This window comes from Polyodon spathula, chromosome 3 (genome assembly GCF_017654505.1).
Source record: "Polyodon spathula isolate WHYD16114869_AA chromosome 3, ASM1765450v1, whole genome shotgun sequence".
In the NCBI taxonomy this organism is placed as follows: Eukaryota; Metazoa; Chordata; class Actinopteri; order Acipenseriformes; family Polyodontidae; genus Polyodon; species Polyodon spathula.
Genome location: NC_054536.1, coordinates 85,463,216 through 85,485,930, shown reverse-complemented (window position 1 = coordinate 85,485,930; position 22,715 = coordinate 85,463,216). Strand labels below are relative to the sequence as shown.

Genomic DNA, 22,715 nt, shown 5'->3' with positions numbered 1-22,715 from the left:
TGTAATAATATATTTAGTTTTCTCAGTCCCCACAAATGGTAATTGATATCAAAGGGTGTTTTGGGAACCTTGGGCTAGTTTCACAAGGCGGTTCTAAATAGCAGTCTGCTAAAGAAAACAAAGAAAATAACATTTATTCTTTTATCGTATAGACCTGTTGAGTCAGTTTCTACTAAACTTTATAATTCTATCTTAAAATATTGATTTTTGAAACAGTATGCTAGAGATCAGCTTGCTAGTTGCTAGCAGTGCTTTGTGAAACTGACTTCTAGAATTGTGTTTTACTGGTTACCAATGTACTTGGTTACCAGTGTACTTCTAGATCTACAAAATTCTTTAGTTATTAGATTGAGTAATCTTTAGTGTTTGTTATCCAGGCAGTATACAGTGTACTTGACACTGTACAAACCACTAAGGCTAGCCTTAATTTAGCAATAGAACCCAAAGAAAAGGAGTTTAGCGTCTGGTAAAGCCTGCCCTGTGCTGTTGAATTTAAATAACGAGAAGGAAAACTTTATTTGTTATACTAAATTTAAATTGATAGATTGAATGTGTAGGGCAGCGAGGAAGCAGACTTGGTCTATATTGAAAGACAAGGTTCAGAGTCATGCACTAGAATGGAGAGTTTTTCCATCAAGCAGAAAAAAAAAGGTAATATACATAAATAACTAGCCTACTCTATGTAGGTTTTTTCCAGCAGATTGATTTGGAACAGAGATTCAACACAGTTTGAATGATAACGTTTGATCCTTTACCAGAGGTTAGGGACCTCATGTTGACCAATCAGGGTGAAGGAAATCTCTGATTCATTATCAAATATGAAACGGAGCACCTACAGCAGCTATCTTTTTTTTTTTCTTTTTTTTTTTTTCAAGAACTACTTTCCAGGTTCAGTTTCTTCTGTAGTCCTAGCTAGTTTTTTTCTAGAACTGCACATCTGGGCCTAGTTATTTGTTTACAGCTGGCTTTACTGGTATGACGACACAATATAACCATATACTGCAAAACTCCATCAACCGAACATAATATACTTCCACTAACATGGTCATCACACTGCTTAACTATTACAGGGTTCTATATGTATGGGTTATATAGTGAAATAATTCCATATATATATATATATATATATATATATATATATATATATATATATATATATACTGTACGTCTGACTTTCATACACTATCTAGTTCTCTCACTGCAGAAAACATGTATATTTATTTGAAAAAAAGAAAGTTTTCTTTTTGCATGCCTTAGTTTCAGGTAGTCTTTCAGGTAGTCTTTATACTTGCACTTCCTAAGTCATTTAAACCTGCTGTTTTGGGGGCAGGCATCTCTGGTTGTATTTATGGAATTAGTGATGGTAACAAGAGAGGTAATAAATCACCCCAGGTTGAAAATACCAGCATGATTAATATAGCCATGAAAATAAATTCATGCTTTTACCTATTTTGCACTTCTATTCACTATAAAAGTCTCATATATGCATTTTTGATAGAAACACTTAGTATAGCAAACAAGTGTTTTCATTTTAAAGCAGGACTCTGAGGCCTACACTTTATCAGGTTGCTTGCCTTGCCTTCCAGGAAATCTGTTGCTGACCTTTATTTCACTTCAGCCATGTCTTCTGGGTCAAAACATCTGGCTGAAAAGCATGTTCAGCATTGAGGACAACTTGAAGGTGAAACAACAACAACAACAAAAAAAGATAAACTAAGAAAACAATCCCTGCAAACTGAGGCTTCTTTAATCTAGTGCAGTACCCGATATCGTCTTTTATATAGAAATACACGTTGCTGTAGGTCGTGAATGGCAGGGTTGGAAATATTGATGGAAGTGTTTTGTAAGCCACAATCGCTTTGAAAGGTGTCCAGAATTAAAACCGATTTAACAATACAATTAATCATAGTATAAAAAGTAGCATTTCTAAACTAAGTTCACATATTTTCATGGTGATTTATGACTGTTTGTGCCAGTGTATTCATGTTTGTGACAGTGATCTGTTTGGTGCGTGTGTTGCATTTTACTTACTTTTAAACAATCTCATTAGATTATCATTATTATAGCAATAATAGCTGACATTGAGATTATGTGCCCTGTTCATAAAGCTTTAACTAGTAAGTTATGTCAAATTCATTTGAAGCTTGATGTTCATGAAACTGTTTGAGTCTATTGCTGGTTTATTTGTACGAACATTTCATTAAAATGTGCATTTGAATTGACTTTTTTTGTTTTGTCTATTCATACAGCTGGGGAAAAGTAGTTTTACTGGTAAACAAAAAGCACTGTCTGTCTGCTACAACTCCAAACAAAGTTATTGGATACCAATTAAGAGACCTGTTACAGAAGTTTATTCAACAAAGCTGATTGAAAATGTTTTTTTTTTCTCTACAGATGACTTATTTTTTAATGAAATCAGCATTCATGTGGTTTTACTAATATGTTAATATAAGTTACCATACATCTACAATAGTTGTTTTTCCACAGCACAGTTAAGACACAAGCCAAGGAACTTCTCTTCAGTTCTAGTTGTCTGCCATAGATATACAGTATGTAATGTAGCGTGATTCCCCTAAGTGTCTTTAAATTAGTAAGTAGCAGCACCATCTAGTGCACAGCACAGAAAAAAACAAAACAAAAGGAAACGTGATTTTTTTAAAAAATGGTTTATTGATTATTTCTTCTAGGCATTGCTTTTGTGTGTAGATTTTGTATTAATCTAATTCCTGACCTGTACTTGATCATGTTTTTTTTTTTATAACACTGGCACAAATATTTGAATATTCAAGCAAACTCTGTTTGAAATGTATTGCAAAAATGGCCATATTCATATTTGTTCATATAACAGAATTTATAAAGGAGCCTATCAAAGTGAAGTCTACTTCTTTTTCAGCTAATTCAAAATGAAAGAATATTTGACTATTAATTTACATTTTGAAAGGAATATTCAAACACTCCTATATATTATAAATGTTATAAAAATTGGTCATAAGTAATATGTCAGATAATTCTTGTGGCTGATATATAAAATGACTGTTGACTCATTTCTATACATGCTTGTTCAGGATATGATGTTCCAGCTGCTGCAGGGTCTGGATTTCCTTCACTCACACCGAGTCGTTCACCGGGATCTCAAGCCTCAGAACATCCTCGTCACTGGCACTGGTCAGATCAAACTGGCTGACTTCGGCTTGGCAAGAATCTACAGCTTTCAGATGGCACTTACCTCAGTGGTGAGTAGGTGTAAGGTTTCAGTGGATGCATTTGTTTCAGTGTTTCATATCCTGTTGAATTATACATTGCTCCCTCGATATTTCGATATCTTACTAGAACAAAAAACAGTGCAAGCACATAGAGTGGGTCTTCATAATTGCGTAATAATCACACAGTACCTGAAAGGATAAAAATATCTGAATCAGTCCAACCGGATTGGAATTGTCTATAGAAGACTAGAGGTGTAGTATGATTAGACTGGTGGAAATTCAAGTCTGTTCTTGGGTTCACCGTCCACAGAAATGTGAAATAACAAGTTGTGCTGCACTTTTGGTAATTTTTCTGCTCCACTCTTGTTGATGAAATCCCTGATTCCTCTGTTTTTATAGTGTGCGGTACAGTGAAAACTGGCAGTCATTTAGAGCAAGTGTAAACTGGAATGTCATGGTGTTGTCACTTCATTGTTAATTTTGGCTCTACGTGTCTTCCTTGTAATTGTGGCTCCAGTGATTACCTCAAACAGATTGTGAAAACCTGTAGTCATAAGATGAAAGTCACAGATCAAAAACACAGCCATCTGCTCGGTTTCTGATTCCATTGACATTAAAATAGAATATTAAAATAGAATAAAGTTAAATTGATATTAAATACGTTCTTACTTGTGAAGCAGAGCTTGTAGATCTGATAGAAAGAGGTTTTCCTAGAACTGGCGGCGCAGCGACATCTGGGCCACTAGGGGGAGTGAAGCAGGAGACCTGGCGCCAATTGTGCGTGGTGATATTTCCCCTCCACACACATTATACCGGCATGGCTTTTGCCTTGCCAGAGCAAGTTTTAAATGATAACTGGTGTTAGTGGGGGTGATCACTGTGTGGACATTGTATTGTTGCACTTATTCCCTTGATATAACAGCATGTTACTAGATAAGTTATAAGAATCCCTTTTAAGTATTTAAAAAGCTCCTGCTCTCACATTCTCTCATGACAAAGGGGCCGTTCATAAGGGACAAAAAGCTTTGCTAGAGGGCCTTCCTCTGAAAACCTGATCTCTTTTTCACTTGCTTGGATCGGGCAGACTTGAGATATCAAAGCGAAAGCTCCTGGGCGGAAAATGGTTTCTGAGAGCTATGAATGGCCATGAATACCTGCCGGTGTGTCACAAGTGCGGCAGTTTGTTGCTGTGAAACGGGCCTTCAGTCCCTTGGGGTGACCATGAAAGCCTAAAATCACATGTAGCCAAAGATGACTGCAAGTAATGCATTTTGTAAACATAAGATTCTTGCTATCGCGTCGACACTGTGAACATGTGGGGAGGTGTGTGTGTGGGGGGGGGGGGGGGGGGGGGGGGGGGGTGGCCCTGGGAATAGAAGTCAGGGTCTTTTCAGTCAGTGGAATGTGAGACATGCTTTTCGGTTCTTTCTGATGTCAGATTATCTTGCAGGAACTTTTTATATCTGTATTTAGGTAGATGCTGAATAGGCTGTGTTCACAAGTAACTGCATAGTTCCCCGAATAAGCATTAGCTATGTTTGAATATTGTCAAAACAAAATCAGTGAAGCTAGCTTTTTTCGTAACATTTGTTTTTTCAAGTTGCAATGCAGTAGAAGTATATTACAGTAAGTAATATATTTCTTCAAGTCTTCAAGGGTTCAAGTCCCAGCACAGCCTCACTGTGTGACCCTCAGCAAGTCACTTAACCTCCTTGTTTTCATTTCTTTCAGGTGAGATGTTGTTTTAAGTGACTCTGCAGCTGATGCATAGTTCACATACCGTAGTCTCGTGTCTTGTAAAGCACTTTGTGATGGTGGTCCATTATGAAAGGTGCTATATATAGATTATAAATTCCCTTAAGGCCCTTACTCTTGATAAATCATTTTTTTTCATATGAGATCAAAGTTTTGAGAAGTTCTCTTCATATATTTCTAATGTATGCCAAGCCGAAGGTATTTTTAGTTTGAACAATATAAAACAAAAGAGGGAAGTCATAACATTGGCGGCGTTTGAATGCACAAGTCATCACAGTTTTCCTCACAACATGTTTGCTGTACATTTCAGAAAATGCATTGCTATGCAGTTCTGATTTAGGGAAAAAAAAATGGCTGTACCAATACAGATTACTCAATTCATAGCCATTTAGGGGAAGGGGTATTTAAATGTCTGTGTCTGCCTAATAATTAGGAAAAGAACGACTCTGAATATCGTGAGGAGAGCTTCATGCATTGCCATGAAGATAAAAACGTTTAACAAGAAATTAATTCACGTGTTGCGGCACACATTCTGAATTATGCCACGCATTAGCTACTTGTTTGTGGTGGTTACCTTTCCAATATGCCACAAGGAAAGTAGTATATTGCGTTGTGTGGTTACCTTTCAACAACACACACGCACACACACACACACACACACACACACACACACACACACACACACACAAAACATTATATAAAATATAATTTCTACTAAATGCAAGTTGTACTACTTAGAATTTATATTTGTGTGTGTGTGTTTGTTTGTGGAACATCTAAAAGTAACATTTCATTAACACTAGACCCGCCTTTTACAATACATGTTTTTATTTTGAATATAACCTACAATATTCTATTTTTTTATATATACAAATCTGTTGTTATCTCTACTGGACCTAGCAGCCATCAACTCCTTCATTTCATACAAGAAATGCACCGGGAAAATATCAGTAGGCAAGATTTCATCTTGAAGCTAGCCACAACGATCCAGCAGAAACATTTCAATCAGAAAACTGCAAAGCAACAGGCTGCAGCAGCTCAACCTTGATTCTGTGAGTGACCCACACAAGATAAATCATATGTTACTTTGTTTTAGATTAAAAACTACTTTTATTTTTACAGTTTTGTATGTACATAAACCTGTTTATACACTTGAAATAGTTTTTTTTTTTTTAAATAGTGCTTTATATGTAGTTAGAAAATAAACCATTTTATGTTTAATTGTTTATTTAAATATGACATTTCAGCTGTGCAGATGTTTGATATGATGTGCTTGAATAAAACTTTTGAGTTGTATCAGACAGTCTGTCTTTCATTTTGATAGTGATGATGTTTCAAATGTAACCATCATAATGACTGCCGTCGGTGGTTGTACGTATGAGTAAAACCGTGGTGAATCTGGTGTTAAAGTAGTCCATAAATGCACATTTAGTGTGTGTGTGTTTTGTATGGCCTTTCTGCTGGAGATTACATGAGATTAAATCAGAAGAACAGGATCTTGACTGCTGAAATCTCAAGAGCCACAAGCACAATTCCTGCTCTGGTTCACATGGGTTTTTACAGCTATTTTTATTGTGAGAAAACGATTGATCCTGCCCTTAAAGTCGCGCTGCCAAAAGGACATCCTTTTTCTGTTTCACGATGTATTCACGTGACAACCTCACCCAGTCATGACTGTAGAGTCAATTTTCACTTGCATGTAAACCCAGCCATTGTCTATTCAGGGAGTTGACTAGTTAAAAAAAAAAAAACTAATGAGAAAAAAAAACTTATAATCTAAACATCTAGGAGGATAGAAATGAGTCAGCAGCAACTGCTTCTTGCCACCCTTCTTGCCTTGCTGAAATGGGAGTGTCACATCTAATTTTTTTTTCAAATAACTGAATTATGTACTAGGAAGAATGACTGTAAACTAAAACTGAAACTATAAACTGTTTGTGAGCAGTAGTTCTAATTTCTCATTTTCTCCCCAATTTGGAAAGCCCAATTATTTTTTATTTCAAGCCGGCTCACTGTTGCCACCCCCACACTGACTCAGTAGAGACAAAGACAGACACGCGTCCTCCGAAATGTGTCCCGTCATCCGTCCTCTTCTTTTCACTCTGTAGGCCTGCCATGCAGCCACCGCAGAGCTACAGTGTCGGAGGACCATGGAGCTGCGGGCAACTTACATGCAGGCCCGCATGCGCCCGGCTAGTCTGCTGGGGTCTTTGGTGCACGGTGAGCGGAGGACACCCTGGCTGACTTACCCTCACCACCCGGACGGCACTCGGCCAGTTGTGCGCCGTCCCCTGGGAACTCCCGTCCACGGTTGGCAGTGGAATAGCCTGGCGACCTCCGGGCTATAGGGCTCGTGGAGTGCCTTTTACCGGAGTAGCCACTCTGTAGCCCCCAAGCATGTGTCCTTTTCATTGGGCATGCATGGTGCTTGAACTTTCTAGCTACCAAAATAATTTCATAAGTATTACCTGTTGTGTCCTTCCATTTGCTGTATAGGTCTACAATGTGCAGTTAAAAAAAACAAAACAAAACAAAAAAAAAACATATGATACTGCTAGTAGGTTCTACACTAGGTAAAAGTTAATTATTTTGTTAGCTACACTACTTATTTGGAATTAACTAACCTTTTTTAGTTTGCCAAAAAAAAATATTATAAAGTAGGTCAAGTATTGTGTGGAAGGGGCTGACCATCTCTGTTCTTATTAGATTTGGAAAATGGTTTTGCTTTTACCCATTGTAACATGAGAACTGTAAAAACGAAGTGTACCCTTTAATTTCATGATCGTTTTATCTCACAATATTAATAACAATGTTGGAAAGCACTACAGCAAAGGGGTGTGGTTAAACTACTGTATCCATGCTTGTGGGAAAATATGCTTCAGTGGCTCACTGGCACCAACACTGGAATGTGGCATTTAAAAGCACCTTTTAGAGTAGGAAAGAATGCAGGCTAGAATAAACAGTCTGACCTTGTTAAACAGTGCAAAGCCTGTAAGTGGTCTATATACACAAAACTAGTTTATACCAGTAAATGTAAAACAGAATGCTTAAATAAGAGCAGGCAGTTGTTTTTATTGTTTTGTGACATAATGTTGATGATATTTACAAATAGAACTAAAAAATAGAAGATAATTTGCATATATATATATATATATATATATATATATATATATATATATATATATATATATATGCAGTTGTCAAAAGTCGAGAAAAAAAAGTTACAAGGCAAACATACTTTTGGCAAAAAAACGTTTTGAAAAACTTTACCAATAAGTTTTTGACAAGGAAATACTGTTGTACTTTTTGATAATAATTCATATCCGTTGAAAATTTTATTATTGTCCATGGAAATTTTGGTAACCATTATTTGTTACTTTTTGAACCGTAGTAAGAAATCACTAAAAAACTTCGTTAAGCAGCAGTTAGGCTCTTAACAAGGTTCAAGTAAGTTTAAGGCCAAAGATGTAAGACAATGCGGAGCAACTCATACCAAAGATTCTCAATCAGATTTAGATCGGGAGTTTGACTAGGCCATTCCAGATTTTATTCTTCTTTAACCATTCTGATGTAGATTTTGATGTGTGCTTTGGATTGTTGTTGTGTTGGAACGTCGACTTTAAATCAAGTTTTGTTACGAAGGGGTTCAGATGATTGGCCAATATCTTTTGGTATGCTATGTAATCCATTTTACCATGTATTGGAACAAAATTTCCTATGCCATTAGGGAAAAACAGCTCCATAGAAGTATATTACCACCTCCATGCTCGACAGTAGGTATGGTGTTCTTTTCTTTGTACGCCTCACCAGACTTTCTCCAAACATAACGACTATCAGCGTGACCAAACAGCTCGATTTTTGTTTCGTCACCCCCCAAAACCTTTTACCAGAACTCATATCTATCATTCAGATGCCATTTTGCAAACTTTAAGTGATTGTCCTTGTGTTGTTTTCATAAGAGTGGCTTTTTCTTTGGTCTGCGACCATAGAGACCTTCACCATGCAATACTCGACCTGTGATTGAAATGGAAACCCCAGTCCCACTTGCAGCCAGTTCACTTTGAATATCTTTGGCAGTCAATCTCGGATTGTTATTAACCTTCCTCACAATTCTTATACTTGTTCTTGGTGAAAGAATCTTCTTTCTTCCAAACAGAGAGAGGGTTGTGACAGTACTTTGAGTCTTGTACTTCTTGATAACAGAAACAATAGTTGAAATTGAGATACTCAAATGCTTGGAAATCTTCTTGTATCTTTCTCCAGCTTTATGACAATAAATAATGACAGCAATCATCATATGCCTAACCCTTTTATACTAAGAATATTCACCAACAATCCATCATTTTCTGGATTTTTCAAGAATTAGGTTCTGCATTATCATATTGAAATTTCTAACACCTTATAGACAACATTGTCATAGCATTAAAGTGTATGAATACTTTTGAATTAGCATTTTAACATCCACAAAAGCAAAACTTTTGCTACAAAAGGTTGGTGCCACACATGCACGCATCCATTTGTCGAGAACATTGTGAAGGGTGATTCATCTGACCATATCACATTTCTTCACTGCTCGGTAGTCCATTGCCTGTGCTCTTTGCACCACTGAACTGCCATGTGATGAGTGGTTTGTGCACTGCAACCCGACTATGGTATCCCACTCTGTGGAGTTCTCGGCGGACTGTTTTTGAGTCAAAATTTGCAGTCAATTTTTTTTTGTCCACTACCTGTATTTTATATATATATATATATGCAGTACCAGTCAAAAGTTTGAGTACACATGCTTGAAACCAGGTTTTTCATGATTATCTATGCTTTTAACTGTATAAACTTGTCTATAAACATTTAATACTTCATTATAGGATACGTGTACTTATATAAGCTGATAATCATAAGTGAATTGCATTCAAAAATTAAATTTTTAAATGAAAATGTAAATCTTGTCAATTTCAGTGAAATGGTCACCCAAAGCAAGGGGATTTCAGTCTGAAGCCCAAGTCAGTTAAAGGTCTGAAATGTGTATGACATGGTGTTAGAACACTGGCCAAGTATAAAAATGTCTGTTAGATGTTCTCTGAGTTAACTAGCATGTTACTTAATTAACCTTTTGTCACCAATTATTGTTAACAGATTAGGGTCCATGATTACTATAAATATAGGTAGCGTAGGCACAAGTTTGTCATTCCTGAATGTAAGGGAGCAGAAAGGGCAAATTACGCTCAGTTAAGCAAACAAAAAAGACCGTAATTACTTTAAGACAAATTGCAACAACTTTGTAAGTGTCTGCAACTGCTGTGGCCAAGACCATCAAACGATTTGAAGAAACTGGCACGCATGAGGACCAAACAAGGTCAGGCAGGCCAAGGGTGACCTCAGAATCAGAGAACAAGTTCATTCAAGTCACAAGTCTGCATAACCGGCGATTAACTGCTCCTGAAATACAAGCTCAGCTAAATGCTACTAGAAGTACAGATGTTTCAACATCAACTGTTCAGAGAAGATTGCGTGAAGCTATCCTAACTGGAAGAATTGCTGCAAAGAAACCATTGTTAAGAGTGCAGAATAAGAGGAAGAGCCAAAAAACACAGAAACTGGACATTTGAGGAGTGGATGAGTCGAAATTTGAAATATTTGGGTCCAACCGCCGAGTATTTGTAAGACGCAGAGAAGGTGTTCTGCATGTATGGTTCCCAACTGTCAAGCATGGAGGAGGCAGTGTCATGGTCTGGGGTTGCTTTGCTGGTGACAGAGCTGGTGATCTTAACCAAGTCCATGGCAAGCTCAACCAGCATGGCTATCATAGCATACTTCAGAGGCATGCCATTCCATCAGGATTATGGCTAGTTGGGCAGTCCTTCGTTCTTCAGCAAGATAATGACCCGAAACACATTTCAAAGTTGTGCAAGAACTATCTGGCGAAGGAGGAAAGTGAAGGACAGCTCAATCTAATGACCTGGCCTGCCCAGTCTCCAGACCTCAATCCCATAGAACTTGTATGGGATGAACTGGACAGAAGAGTCAAAGCAAATCAACCAACAAATGCCCTACATCTCTGGGAATTGCTGCAGAAGAGCTGGGAAGACATGTCTGGTGATTTCCTGCTGAAACTTGTTAACCAAATGCCTCTTGTTTGTGAGGCTGTTATTAAGGGAAAGGGTGGCTGTTTTGAGGAATCCAAGATTTAGAGACAATTTTCAATTTTCTTGAACATTGCTTTTATACGCCTTTTGTTTTGTATATTGTAACATGTGTTTTCATTTTCAAATATTTACAGAAACATATACGACGTAAAATATTGTCAATTATGAAAAAAACCTAGTTTCCAGCACGTGTACTCAAACTTTTGACTGGTACTGTGTGTGTGTGTGTGTGTGTGTGTGTGTGTGTGTGTGTGTGTGTGTGTGTGTCTATATATATATATATATATATATATATATATATATATATATATATATATATATATATATATATAGGTCATAACTCAAAGTTTCTAAAAGAAGTGTGCAAAGATTCGGCACGAGTATCCCTTCCTGTGCTGTAATTAATTACTCAATATATTTGATGAAATGTTGTCATGTTATTAGGGCCAAAAACAAACAAGCAAACAAAAAAAACTTTAAGCTTTAACCTGTGAAGGCATTCTTTAGTAATGCAAACCAAAATTATTATTTTTAGTACAGTATTAACATAGTAGAGCTATACCTCTGGTTTCACAGACCCTGCTTATCACTAATCTTGGATTACAAAACCGGTGATAGTGAGTTTGTTTACATACTGTATGTGTAGTATAGGGGACAAAAGTGACAATTTGCATTAACTTGCCATCCATCTTTTTATGGGTCTTGGCCCTGTATCGCCACCATTTTTTAAAACTCCAGTCTAATAGGAGTTGAAACTCTGACATTAATATTGTAGGTATTAGTTTAAAACAGCAAAGAATCAAACACTGTTAGCTTGAAAATATATGGATCCGCTATTTGAGACTAGATAAACCATTGAGATTATATCCTGCATCCACTGCCAGAAAGAAAAAGCTGCTCAAAAAACTGTCGCATAAAGTGATGCATTGTGCATGTTTTTTGTTTGTTTGGGTTTTTTTTTATGCAAAAAGATTTGTTCTATCTTGCATACCATTTGCTTACAATTGATGTAATTAAATTGAATTCTTCTGGAATCCTGCCATGCTTCGCTTTTAGAAGGAATCTGCAACGAGATCAAAATAAAATGTATGGAGGATGGTGACGTATTATGAGAAGGCTGAATTGATTATCCAAATGAAGCGTTCTTGAATAAATTACAACAGAGTGGCCTCAGGGCAAACAGAATGGTCAAACATTACACAATAAAGTAATTTTTTTTGGTATTTCCTGCAAGACTTTGCCAGTACTGTATTTTTGTTCATCTGTATTAGTTGTTGATGGGGCTTGGCAGGGCTCCAAGCTGCAAGGGACTGATTGGGAGGGGGGTTGGCATCTGGATATTAAAGCTTTGCCTGTACTGGAAGAAAAAAAAAAAAAAAAAAAAACGACTGATGTGCGGATGTGGTAGCACTAGGGAAAAAGAGCCAAACTGAGCTCTCTTTGTTCACTAAGTGAGGCCCCAAGTAACATTCCTTTTAAGCTGTACATATTTTGGCAACAGTTTTTAACTGTATACTGTTTATTCCTCAGTTCAGTTGTTACTTCATATATCTTACCTCTGGCTAGGTCACGCTGTATTGTTGCTGTCATACAGAGTATCACATTCGATTTGGATTCTACAATAGTTGCTTTGTCCATCACCTGTACCTGCGTAGATATTGCACATAGCAAGGTATTAAATAATGGACCAAATTTGTAGAGGGATTAAGGACAATGAATGGATAGAGTTGAAACCCAGCAACCAAACAAGCATAAGGACTGACAGTGGGTCAAGTTAGGAGGTATTGTACATTCTGCAACTCTAGCACATACAGATTACAACTCAGTGCTTTGCTATTTCAAGGAATGTAGTTGGCTGACGAAAAAGAGATGACCATTTTTGATTTTGGGGTAAACGGAAGAAAAGTTCATATTAATATTATTGAGAGCATGGGTTTCACAAAATTATTACATGTATTAAACTGATGTCACAACAATTACATTTTTCTTTTCTGGTGAATGTGCTTGCTGGTGCCGGTTTATTGTAAAATAAAAGGTTAAAAAAAAAAAAAAACACTCAAAATAAACAGTGCAATGGCCAAACGAACAGACAAAACCGTGGATGAACAGACAAACAAGTGCCCTGCTGGTGCTTCTAGCATGTTGTAGCAAGTGTTATTTTCTTAATTCTGTTTATTTCTCCTCACCACACCTATTATCCACTCACTGAACATACAACCCGAGTGAATGAATTGCGCAACTATTTATACAGCTGTGCTTTGATTCAATTACTAATTAATTATTCACTTCAATCCCAGCACATGAACTAATTTATGCAGTTCCTGTGCTCACATATTATTGCATACTTTATCTGCACATGAAGTGATTGTGCAATCCCTGTGCCTAAATACAACTATATTTTAAATCACTCATACCTGTACACCAACATAACACACCAGACGCAACATATAACACATAACTAGTGTTCCGCATGTTCGGTTTTTATTTTACATTTCACGGGGCGCCTGCCGAGATTATGGTGAAGTATAGAGATGGCAGAAAGGAGGTGTTAGTTCGACAGTAACGGGCAAAGGGACCAAGTAGACTGCGGTCTGGATAGAAAAGAGATCCCCACCAGAGAGCCATCCTCTGGTCCATCCGGCTTGTTCTTGAAGGCTACGGCCCTGGGGATCTGAAAAACATAATAAATACTTACAGAGCCGCCTCGCAGAGACCTGAAAGGAAATAATAGTAAAAGGGTTCCCTGACCGATGTGGTGCTGCCCTCGAATGGGGTGAGACTGCAGTCTCCAATGCTGGGAGCAGTGGAACGTCCCACAGGGAACCTGTAAAGAACAAGAATAGATGGGTTAGTTGGGACTCGAGCACTGATAAATTAAAGCGGGCCACGTCCCGTAATGTTAAATATAGTGCCTCGCTGCAATGAGGTAAGATAAGTGCATGAGCTACGAAGCGATAATGTGGCTAGGGGTCCCCTCTGACTCATGCAGTGAGAACCTCTCTTAAATAAGGTTGAGGAAGTGAGGCTCACTTACCCCCCCAAAGAATGGACCCCTGGCTCTCCGCAGAACCTCACCGTGAGACAGACAACAGAGCACGTGCCAATGCATAACAGACATTCATGGGTGAAATGGCATACGAGACAAACAGAGGTTAGAAGTGTTAGTGTGTAATGGTTTATGTGTTTACCTCCCGCTTCTAAAAGGAGAAAACCTTCTGTCCTACTCTGGGAATGCTAACTATTTTGTGATGAGCTGTGGAAATGCATGTTGCAGAAGGTTGGAGAGTGTTTTATTTAGTTGAACAACAGATGTCAGTTTTGCAGAGTTTGATGAGGGCTGAGGTGGCAGCTGGAGCTGAACGAACATATGAAATCGACTGCTGAGGAAGCTCAGCGGTCTTTGCGCCTGATTCTGGAAACAAGGGCAGAGAGATGAGATGCCGACCATCCTTTGTTTTAGTTAATACAGGATCGATCAGTGGTTTACTACCGTCATGTCTGCTTGGAGTGGAAAAGGTGAACTCACATTCAGAGATTTAGGTTTCATAACTCCAGTCATTCGCCTAATAGTGGAACTCCTTAACTCATAATCAAGACAGGTTTCCGGTCTCGTACTACCACCATGTAGTAATGCTTGTAGTATTTGAGAGGATGAGCTTACATATGACTAGATTGCTGAGGAAGTCAAGCGCTCCGTATTATTTGATTAGATTGGGATTAGTGTTCACCTTGACTGCGGAGATGACTGCCACGATCTGAGAATTGGAGGAATGCTGATGCGTTGGAAGCTGGAGCGTTGGGTATTGTGATTAAAATCCTTGTCTATGTATAAAACATTTGCGTATTCTTTTTAGATTTGAATAATAAATGCATTCAATGCATGTTTTTTGAATAGTTAGTCCTGTTTATAAATGAGTTAATGTAGGTCTACAAGACGAGCCTACGGTATTTAGATATCACAATTCCGCGAGTTGTACTCGCTCTCGCCAGTAGTGAAAGCGCAGCAGCAAAAGCCAGAAGATGGCAGAACTGAGGCACAGGCTCGCAGAAGCTGACTGGCCAACATGGCATTTTACACTCCCAGTAAGCACTCGATGAGGCATTGCCGTGGTAACCAAGGTCTGTGAGGCACCGGTGGAAAAGAGTTGCAGTATAGCAGTGTCTGTTGCTGGTTGAAATAGAGTTTGTAATGGGCTGGATAAATCTTTAAAACGTTGGACGTACCTGATGGAGGTCCGCGACAGGATTTTCTGGTGGAACGGTAAATTGTGCTGGCTCCATGGGAGGCGAGGAGTAAAGACAAATTCAGCGGACAAAGCTTTGTGGTAGATGTAAATAGAGCGATGATGTGAATGTCTTGCTGATGGAGCTTTAAAAGTTTTAAGAGGGCCAGTCTTTTTAATGAATACACAGACAAAGTTGAGTAATGGAGCTGCGCTTTGGACGGCGCTGTTGCTGGGCAGAACACGGTATGAACATGACATCAGCACAAAACAAGCCAGGTTTATTCACCTTTAAATCATAAAAATAAAAGAAAATTGACAGAACTGGGCGGTACAAGCCATTGGGAGATGCATCAAAAATCACACTGGATATTTCCATCAGTGCATTTCATAAGTTTACCAAAGCATCACTATTTTCTGTCAGAATATTTTCGATTAAGATTGGCAGTGTTTTAGCTGATGGACAGTACCATTGCAAGGAGTCACCAATACATACTGCTCTGCAGTCTGCAAATAAACAGTGGGTGTCCAGCAAAGCACAGCACTCTGACAAATTCATTAACACAGTCATTCTGCTCTCTCTTTTTATTAAAGCACATGTAAAAGTTTCATAAATGGATAGCTTATCTCTCAGTTCACTTTTTTAAGTTTAATATGTTGCTTATTTTTCTGTATGTTATTTTATTGTTAGCGCAAACATCTAACTAAATGCAGCAGTATTTGCAGTGCTATGCGTCTATGCCTCATCTGACCCACTTCTGTTAGCTTTGCTTTTTGTATACTTAGAAACATTAGTTTTCTTTTAAATATTCATAAACTGATTTACGTTTTCTCCCCATTCCTCATCCACAAAAAAAATATTATATTTTAGTGTAAGTATTTCAATTTAGTTTTTGATCAAGCTAGTAGTTACCATGCCCAGCAATTGTCACAATAATCAGACTTTGATTGGCCAACACAATCAGGTGCTAATGTGTTTGTGAAGTCAGAGAGAACCACGTTTTAATGTTATTTGGTCGTCTGACGTCTAAACGTCTGCCGTATCCTAGGATTCAGGTATTTTCTAGAAAATATTACTGGGAAAATATTAAATAATATTAAAAATTTGGGTATAAATCAGTATAAATCCTGTTAAAATAAAAAATCCTGTAATTTTTTGTTTTCACAATATGCCGGAAACGCAGAACACTACACATAACACACACATGGACGGGGCACACTGCCACACTTTGTATACTTTTAATATTGTGCCTGAGAACAAAGAATATATATTTTTTTATATATCTTTATCAAGCCATTCCCTGAACCTTTTAAAAAAGATGTTGTGTCCAAAACCTACTCATGCCGTTGTAAATCACTCCATTCAGATAAAAACGAGTACAGTATAAAAGTTTTTAAAACACCCAGGATTCAATCAGAGTGGCCTGTGCGGAATTGAACACAGGTATTAAAGTTGATTCGTAAGACTGAATGGCAAAATGTCTTCTGGATTTGACCGAGCACAGCGTGGTTTCCTCCTCCAGGTAGTTTTTCCTATTCTGTATTTCTGAAATACTTTGTTCTGGAACTGGACTGGTACAGCTCTTTGTTTGGAAAAAGCAAGCATTCCGAGGTGAGCCTTCTTAATGAACTCTCCTCCTTATCCACACACCTCCATCCACACCCCCGTGTCCAGTGTTGCTAAAGCATGGATGAGAACTGTTCTCCCACCTTCCAAAACCTGGCCCATGCTTTGTACCTGAGCCTTTACACAGAGCTCTCCGGCTAACGTCCAGAAACATTCCTACGCTCTACTTCTCTGGCCAAACATTTTTTATCATCTAGAATTTAAGGATTGAGACATCATTACAAAAACAAAAGCTATATGAACATAAATTTAGATATTTTATTTAACATCATCTGGTCAAAGAAACTACAAAATGATATTGCAACAGTCTACCGTTCATATTAGATTTTGAAATGCAACTTTTAAATTTGTCAGTTTTTTGTTAGGTACAGTATATGGAAAACTACAAAGCGGTATGTAATTCAATGTGTTAACATAACATTATTCAGCAGGTTTCATTCGACTTTATGAAGCAAAATTAGTTAATTTTATAGGGTGATGCAAAATGTTTGGCCATAGCTATACATGCATGGTTAGGGAGAGATGGCACTCACTGCGGATGGCAACTGAATGCTGTGTTTTGTAACATATTAGTCCACAACCCCTCCACTCCCACACATAAACGTTGTATATATGTATATTAGTACATATCACTTCTATGTTTTTTATGAGCTAAGTTAGACTATTTCATTGTAACTAATTTGTGACCAAATATTTTCTGAATATCATGAGGTTTAAACTGCAGATGTTCCTTTTAAAAACCAGATCGGAGAGCAGCATGTAAAGATCTGTCTTTGAGGGCCTTTCATCCTTTACTTCCTCCATGAACAGGAATGTAAACATAGGCACAGAGCCCAAATTCATCAGAAGGGTTCATTCTTAAGGACTTGCATTTCTATGGGTTTCAATATATTTTCCCTGCCCTAATTTGCAAGCATTTCATTGCTGTTTTGTTTGTGGAACAGTAGACTTATTTAAATAGCAGATACAGCTATGGCCAAAATGTTTAGATCCCCGTATTGCTTCCTAAAGTCGAATGAAACCTGCTGAATAATGTTACGTTAACATATTGAATTGCATACCGCTTTCTAGTTTTCCATATACTTAATGAAAAACTGACAAAAATGGAAAAATGTGACATTTTGAAATCTAACATGAAATATTGTACTGCTATTATGGCTTTGGGTAGACTTTTGTGATATCATTTAGTAGTTTATTTGATTGTTAAATAAATAAATGTTTAATAAAATACCAAAATAATGCATACATGCCAACAGTTTGTATATGGTCAGGATAGGCCTGATTTCCTTGCAAATGTCCAGTGTCCCGATGCTTAGGAAGAAAGTCCCAATATATACCTATAGAAAAAAAAAAAAACTTTTATTCTGCACAGTAGAGTTAGTGAAAACCATACATAGTGCTCTTCGTGCAGCTGACACACCTGCTGATCACTTACTCGTATACAAAGGGAAGAACGCTTCATTATGTCTATTTTTGTCATGATGGTCGTGTCATGTTGAGTTGGGGGGGGATACGTCTATTATATGATAAGGAGTGTTTTTTGTGTATGACCCCTCCCATGTGTATGATGCATATGCAATGGTCCGAACCATTTCATGACTGTTATGTGTTACAAAAATAACAATTTTCATTTTAAAGCTATTCCTGAGAATAATCTTTATTTGTGTGATTTATAATAAGCTAATACACCATGTGTATGGTGTCTTTTATAGGAAAAGAGACATCACTTGCGCATTTTGAGCTCCTCGGCTTCGCTTTCGCCAAACCTGCATAAGATAACAATATGTTAAGTACCGAGAAGCATCCCCATTCAAACTATCATCAAAGAAACATGTTGTTTCTGGAAGTGATGGAAGTGGTCCTATGGGGCAGCTTGAGCTTAAGAAGTCAGTTCTGGCTGAAAAGTGTTCTTTTCTCACACACACACACACACACACACACACACAGAATAGATGTTCATGTTGTAATAATAATAAGAACAAAAAATAAAAATAAGATCAGTTCAGGCTTAAGCCCCACTGGGATAAGCCACAGCTAGATTTTTTTAAAGCTGTTTACTCTACTGGATATACCTGTGCTGGCCTTGCAGGCACAAAGTGAATGAACTAAACTAAACTGAACCTAAAAATAAGTAGTTGGTCCATCCATTCCTGCTTTCCCATTTCACCCCTCTGTAATCCATTCCTTATCTATGCTTCATGCTTTTGGGTGAGATAGTTTGGTCTTAATTCTGCAGTTGCTACCAATTTCCTATTATTATTATTATTATTATTATTATTATTATTATTATTATTATTATTATTATTATTATTATTATTATTATTATTATTAATTGTTAGTCAAATTATGAAGTATGTATTCCTTTGTCTTTTATGACCACCTTTATTCCATGTTTACTTTGACTTCAATGTGCCATTAGATTTTAAAGATATTATCAGTATCTGAAACAAGATTAATGAGCTTTTTTGGTAATTTAGGGTTGATTTTCAGATATAAAAATAGTTGCAAATATATTTTCCCTGGGCCAGATCTGAAGAATTGCTTTGCTGCTTGGGACTGGAACAGTGGACTGATTTAAAGAGCAGACATAGTTTTTAGACTGTCGCCATGTCAACTAGGTAAACAGCAGAACTATAGCACCTTGTTGTAAGTATGACCCCTTCTTACGGAATGTAGGCATTGGGTTAACTGCTAAACATTCATTGGCTTACTTGATAAATGAGTAAGAGGTGCTTACTCAGGTGCATAAATCCATCTGCTGAATTTGTGTTCTGTGCCTTTGACTATAATGTATGATTTTTTTTTCATTGTATTGCCATTCATTTCAAAGGGGCTCTTTGCCTTATTTTCATTGGCATATGCACCATTCCATCTTGTATTCCAAAAGTCAAGTTATAAAGGATGGTGATTAACAACAGTCTGAATTCAAGACGAATTTCAACAGTGAGTGAACTCATTCAATTCAATTCTACAACAGGGAAGTTCCACTTCAGTTCAGTTCATCACCCTATAGAACAAACTCATGTTGCTTCATAAAGTCGAATGAAGCTGACCAACGTCAGGTCAACATATTGGTTACGTACCGCTTTGTAGTTTTCCATATACTTAACACAAAAACTGACAAAATAAAATTGACATTTTGAAATCTAACTTGAAATGCTGTACTGCTGTCATGCATTTTGGTAGACTTGTGCAATAACATTTTGTAGCTTCTGTGATTGTATTATGTTAAATAAAATATCATGTCTTGAACAAAAAATAATTAATTAAAGAATTCTACTGTAGTCATTGGGTTTACATAGAATTTCCATTCTGAACTCAGCTGAACCTGACAACTTCACTTCCTGTTACCTCTTGCGTGTGAAAGAAAATGCTGCTAGACAGTGCGCTGTGGTCCAGCTCTCTATTACAGCTAACTATAACCGAGCGGATATACGAGACATACCAGTAGTTAACAGGCAGTGCGGTTCTTCCTAGAAATCTAAACACTATATGCTTATTGTTTCCATGTAATTAACATAGAATGGAGTCATTATTTTATTTAAATATATATTTTGAGTGCATTGTGTTATATGCTTAGACATGTCCCCTAAATAAAAAGTATGTAGCACCGTGATCTCAACAAAGCAGTTTTCATTTAGGCTGCACCTCTTGTTGTTCAATTGGAGGGAGCTGTCCTATCATTTTACTGAAAATAGAAACCCACAATATTAGCTTTCAGTTCTCTTTCTTAAAATTATGGGCCTATAATAGAGGGGTGCCCATGACACAACTGAGCATTAAAAGTATTCAAGATATCTTTATGAAACTTGCTGCCCACAGCATATTACACATTGGAGACCATGGATGCTTCAGTCAAATAAAAATGCAAGGAAAGCAATAAAAATGGCAATTTGTACTTGCAAGAACTGAAACGCTGTAACTGAAATCGCCTCTTCTAAAATTTCTCCAGGTTATCCAACAACAACAAAGCCTATGTACAGTATGCAGTGTCAGCAACTTAATAATTGGGTGCTGAGTTTTGAGCCCCCAAAGTGGACGTCATGGCTGGAAATGGCATTCCTTCAGGGACCCATCATTCAAAATGAATAGCAGATACACACTTCTGCTTCTAGTATGTCAAAAAACTCATCTGAATCTGGAAAAAAGCAAAAACGAGAATTGTAAAATGAATCCTTCTACTTAAAAATGGCACATGTTGTACACTCACTAATGGTATTTTGTTAGAATTAATCACTGTAGCAATGTCTGTTTGCATTTAGACAGTAAATGATTGATAAAACAGCAGATTTTGGTTTCTATGTAGATCTCCAAAATATCTATGTAGATCTCCAAAAGAGATCCAGGCAGCCATAAAGGGAAAGCAATTTATCTTAAACAGGTCACAGCATATAGCATGGGTTTGACCCTCACATTGCTGGTATATGTTTATTTTATTATATTATTTCAAAAAACAAATTTCCCTGTGGCACTGGTATTGCATATATCGTATTTATTGTTGTATGATAACCCGGGGAAGGTACAGTTCAGGAATTTTCACAAGTACAGTGTGGCAGTTTATTAATGTTATTTTACTTGTTTCATCATTTTACTTCATTGCATAAACATCCATGGTCACCAATAGCTAATAATGTTGATACATTAATAAACTTAAAGAGCAGTTTCATTTGTGCAGTGATATCAAGAAGATAGATCAAGCTTTAATAATTAGCTCAAACTTGGCCCCTTTTTCAGTGCTGGTTGTCATCCATCACAGGCACTTCGCCATAATAGGCTCTTAACTTAAAAAATAATGAAGACACGTTGAGTCAGATAGTCTGTCGAAGACATGCATCATTTCATCATGGAAATAAAGATTGTTTCGTGGTGTCACTCTGGTGAGTCTTGGAACGCATTTTGCAGGTACAGTGTTCAGTGTTCAATAGTGTGCCCATAAATGGTCCTTTCTAGAACAAACCACTCGTGACTGATAACATCAATGATCACATGAACATGGTAAACCAAAGTGAATGTAGTTTTATTCAGAAATGCTTCTTCTCCATTTCTAGGAATCCAGGATGGTAAAAAGAACAAGTGTCAAGTTAGCAACTAAAACCTCGCTTTCTTAAAATAAACATGACTAGTTTTCTATTTGAATGGCCTTGCTTCTTATGAATCAGCGACATGCCTGTGGTTCCAAAATCATTCACAATACCATAGGTATTTGTAAAACTGACCGTTGCTTTTGAATGTTTATGTAAACACCAGGGCCAGATTTTTCCACTGTGGACAAATTGTCCACCATACTATCTACCAAATGATCAATTGTATTATTAAAATTATAATTTGTGATATACTGTAAATACATATAAATTGAGAACTTGTAGAATGTATCCATGACGTGCACATTTTTGTGATCAATTATTATTATTTTTATTATATAAGAAACTGTGGCAAAGTGGTGAATACGTGCAGGTGAGTGCAGTGCAGAGCGGATTAATGACACAGACGAATGATTTACAGGTGCAAGGGTGTTTATTAAATGATTGTAATGTCCTTGTAGCAAAACTGCAAATAATAATATTGTTGGAAGTGGTACAGCGGCGTGTATCACTTCTGATTATAATCCCACGGGTTTGACCCGTAACCCAAAGTCCGATTCTTTCACCCACACAAAACACAAAACACAGTCACAATTCCAACAGTGCGTGATTTTAGTGCACGTGGTGCAAAAAGACGGTTCCTGTAGTGTAAATGCTGAGTGGTGATGTCCGGGTTTTACGCTGGC

At 37.2% G+C, this 22,715-nt stretch overlaps 1 protein-coding gene across 3 annotated transcripts in view; it reads left to right on the top strand.

Annotated features, from left to right (window-relative positions):
* LOC121313548 (cyclin-dependent kinase 6-like) overlaps positions 1 to 22,715 on the top strand; it is a 66,301-nt gene that overhangs the window by 13,934 nt on the left and 29,652 nt on the right. For all 3 annotated transcript variants that reach the window (XM_041246223.1, XM_041246222.1, XM_041246224.1), the window contains exon 4: positions 3,066 to 3,233. In XM_041246223.1, the coding sequence (XP_041102157.1) occupies positions 3,066 to 3,233 (168 nt within the window). The remainder of the gene's footprint in view (positions 1 to 3,065; positions 3,234 to 22,715) is intronic.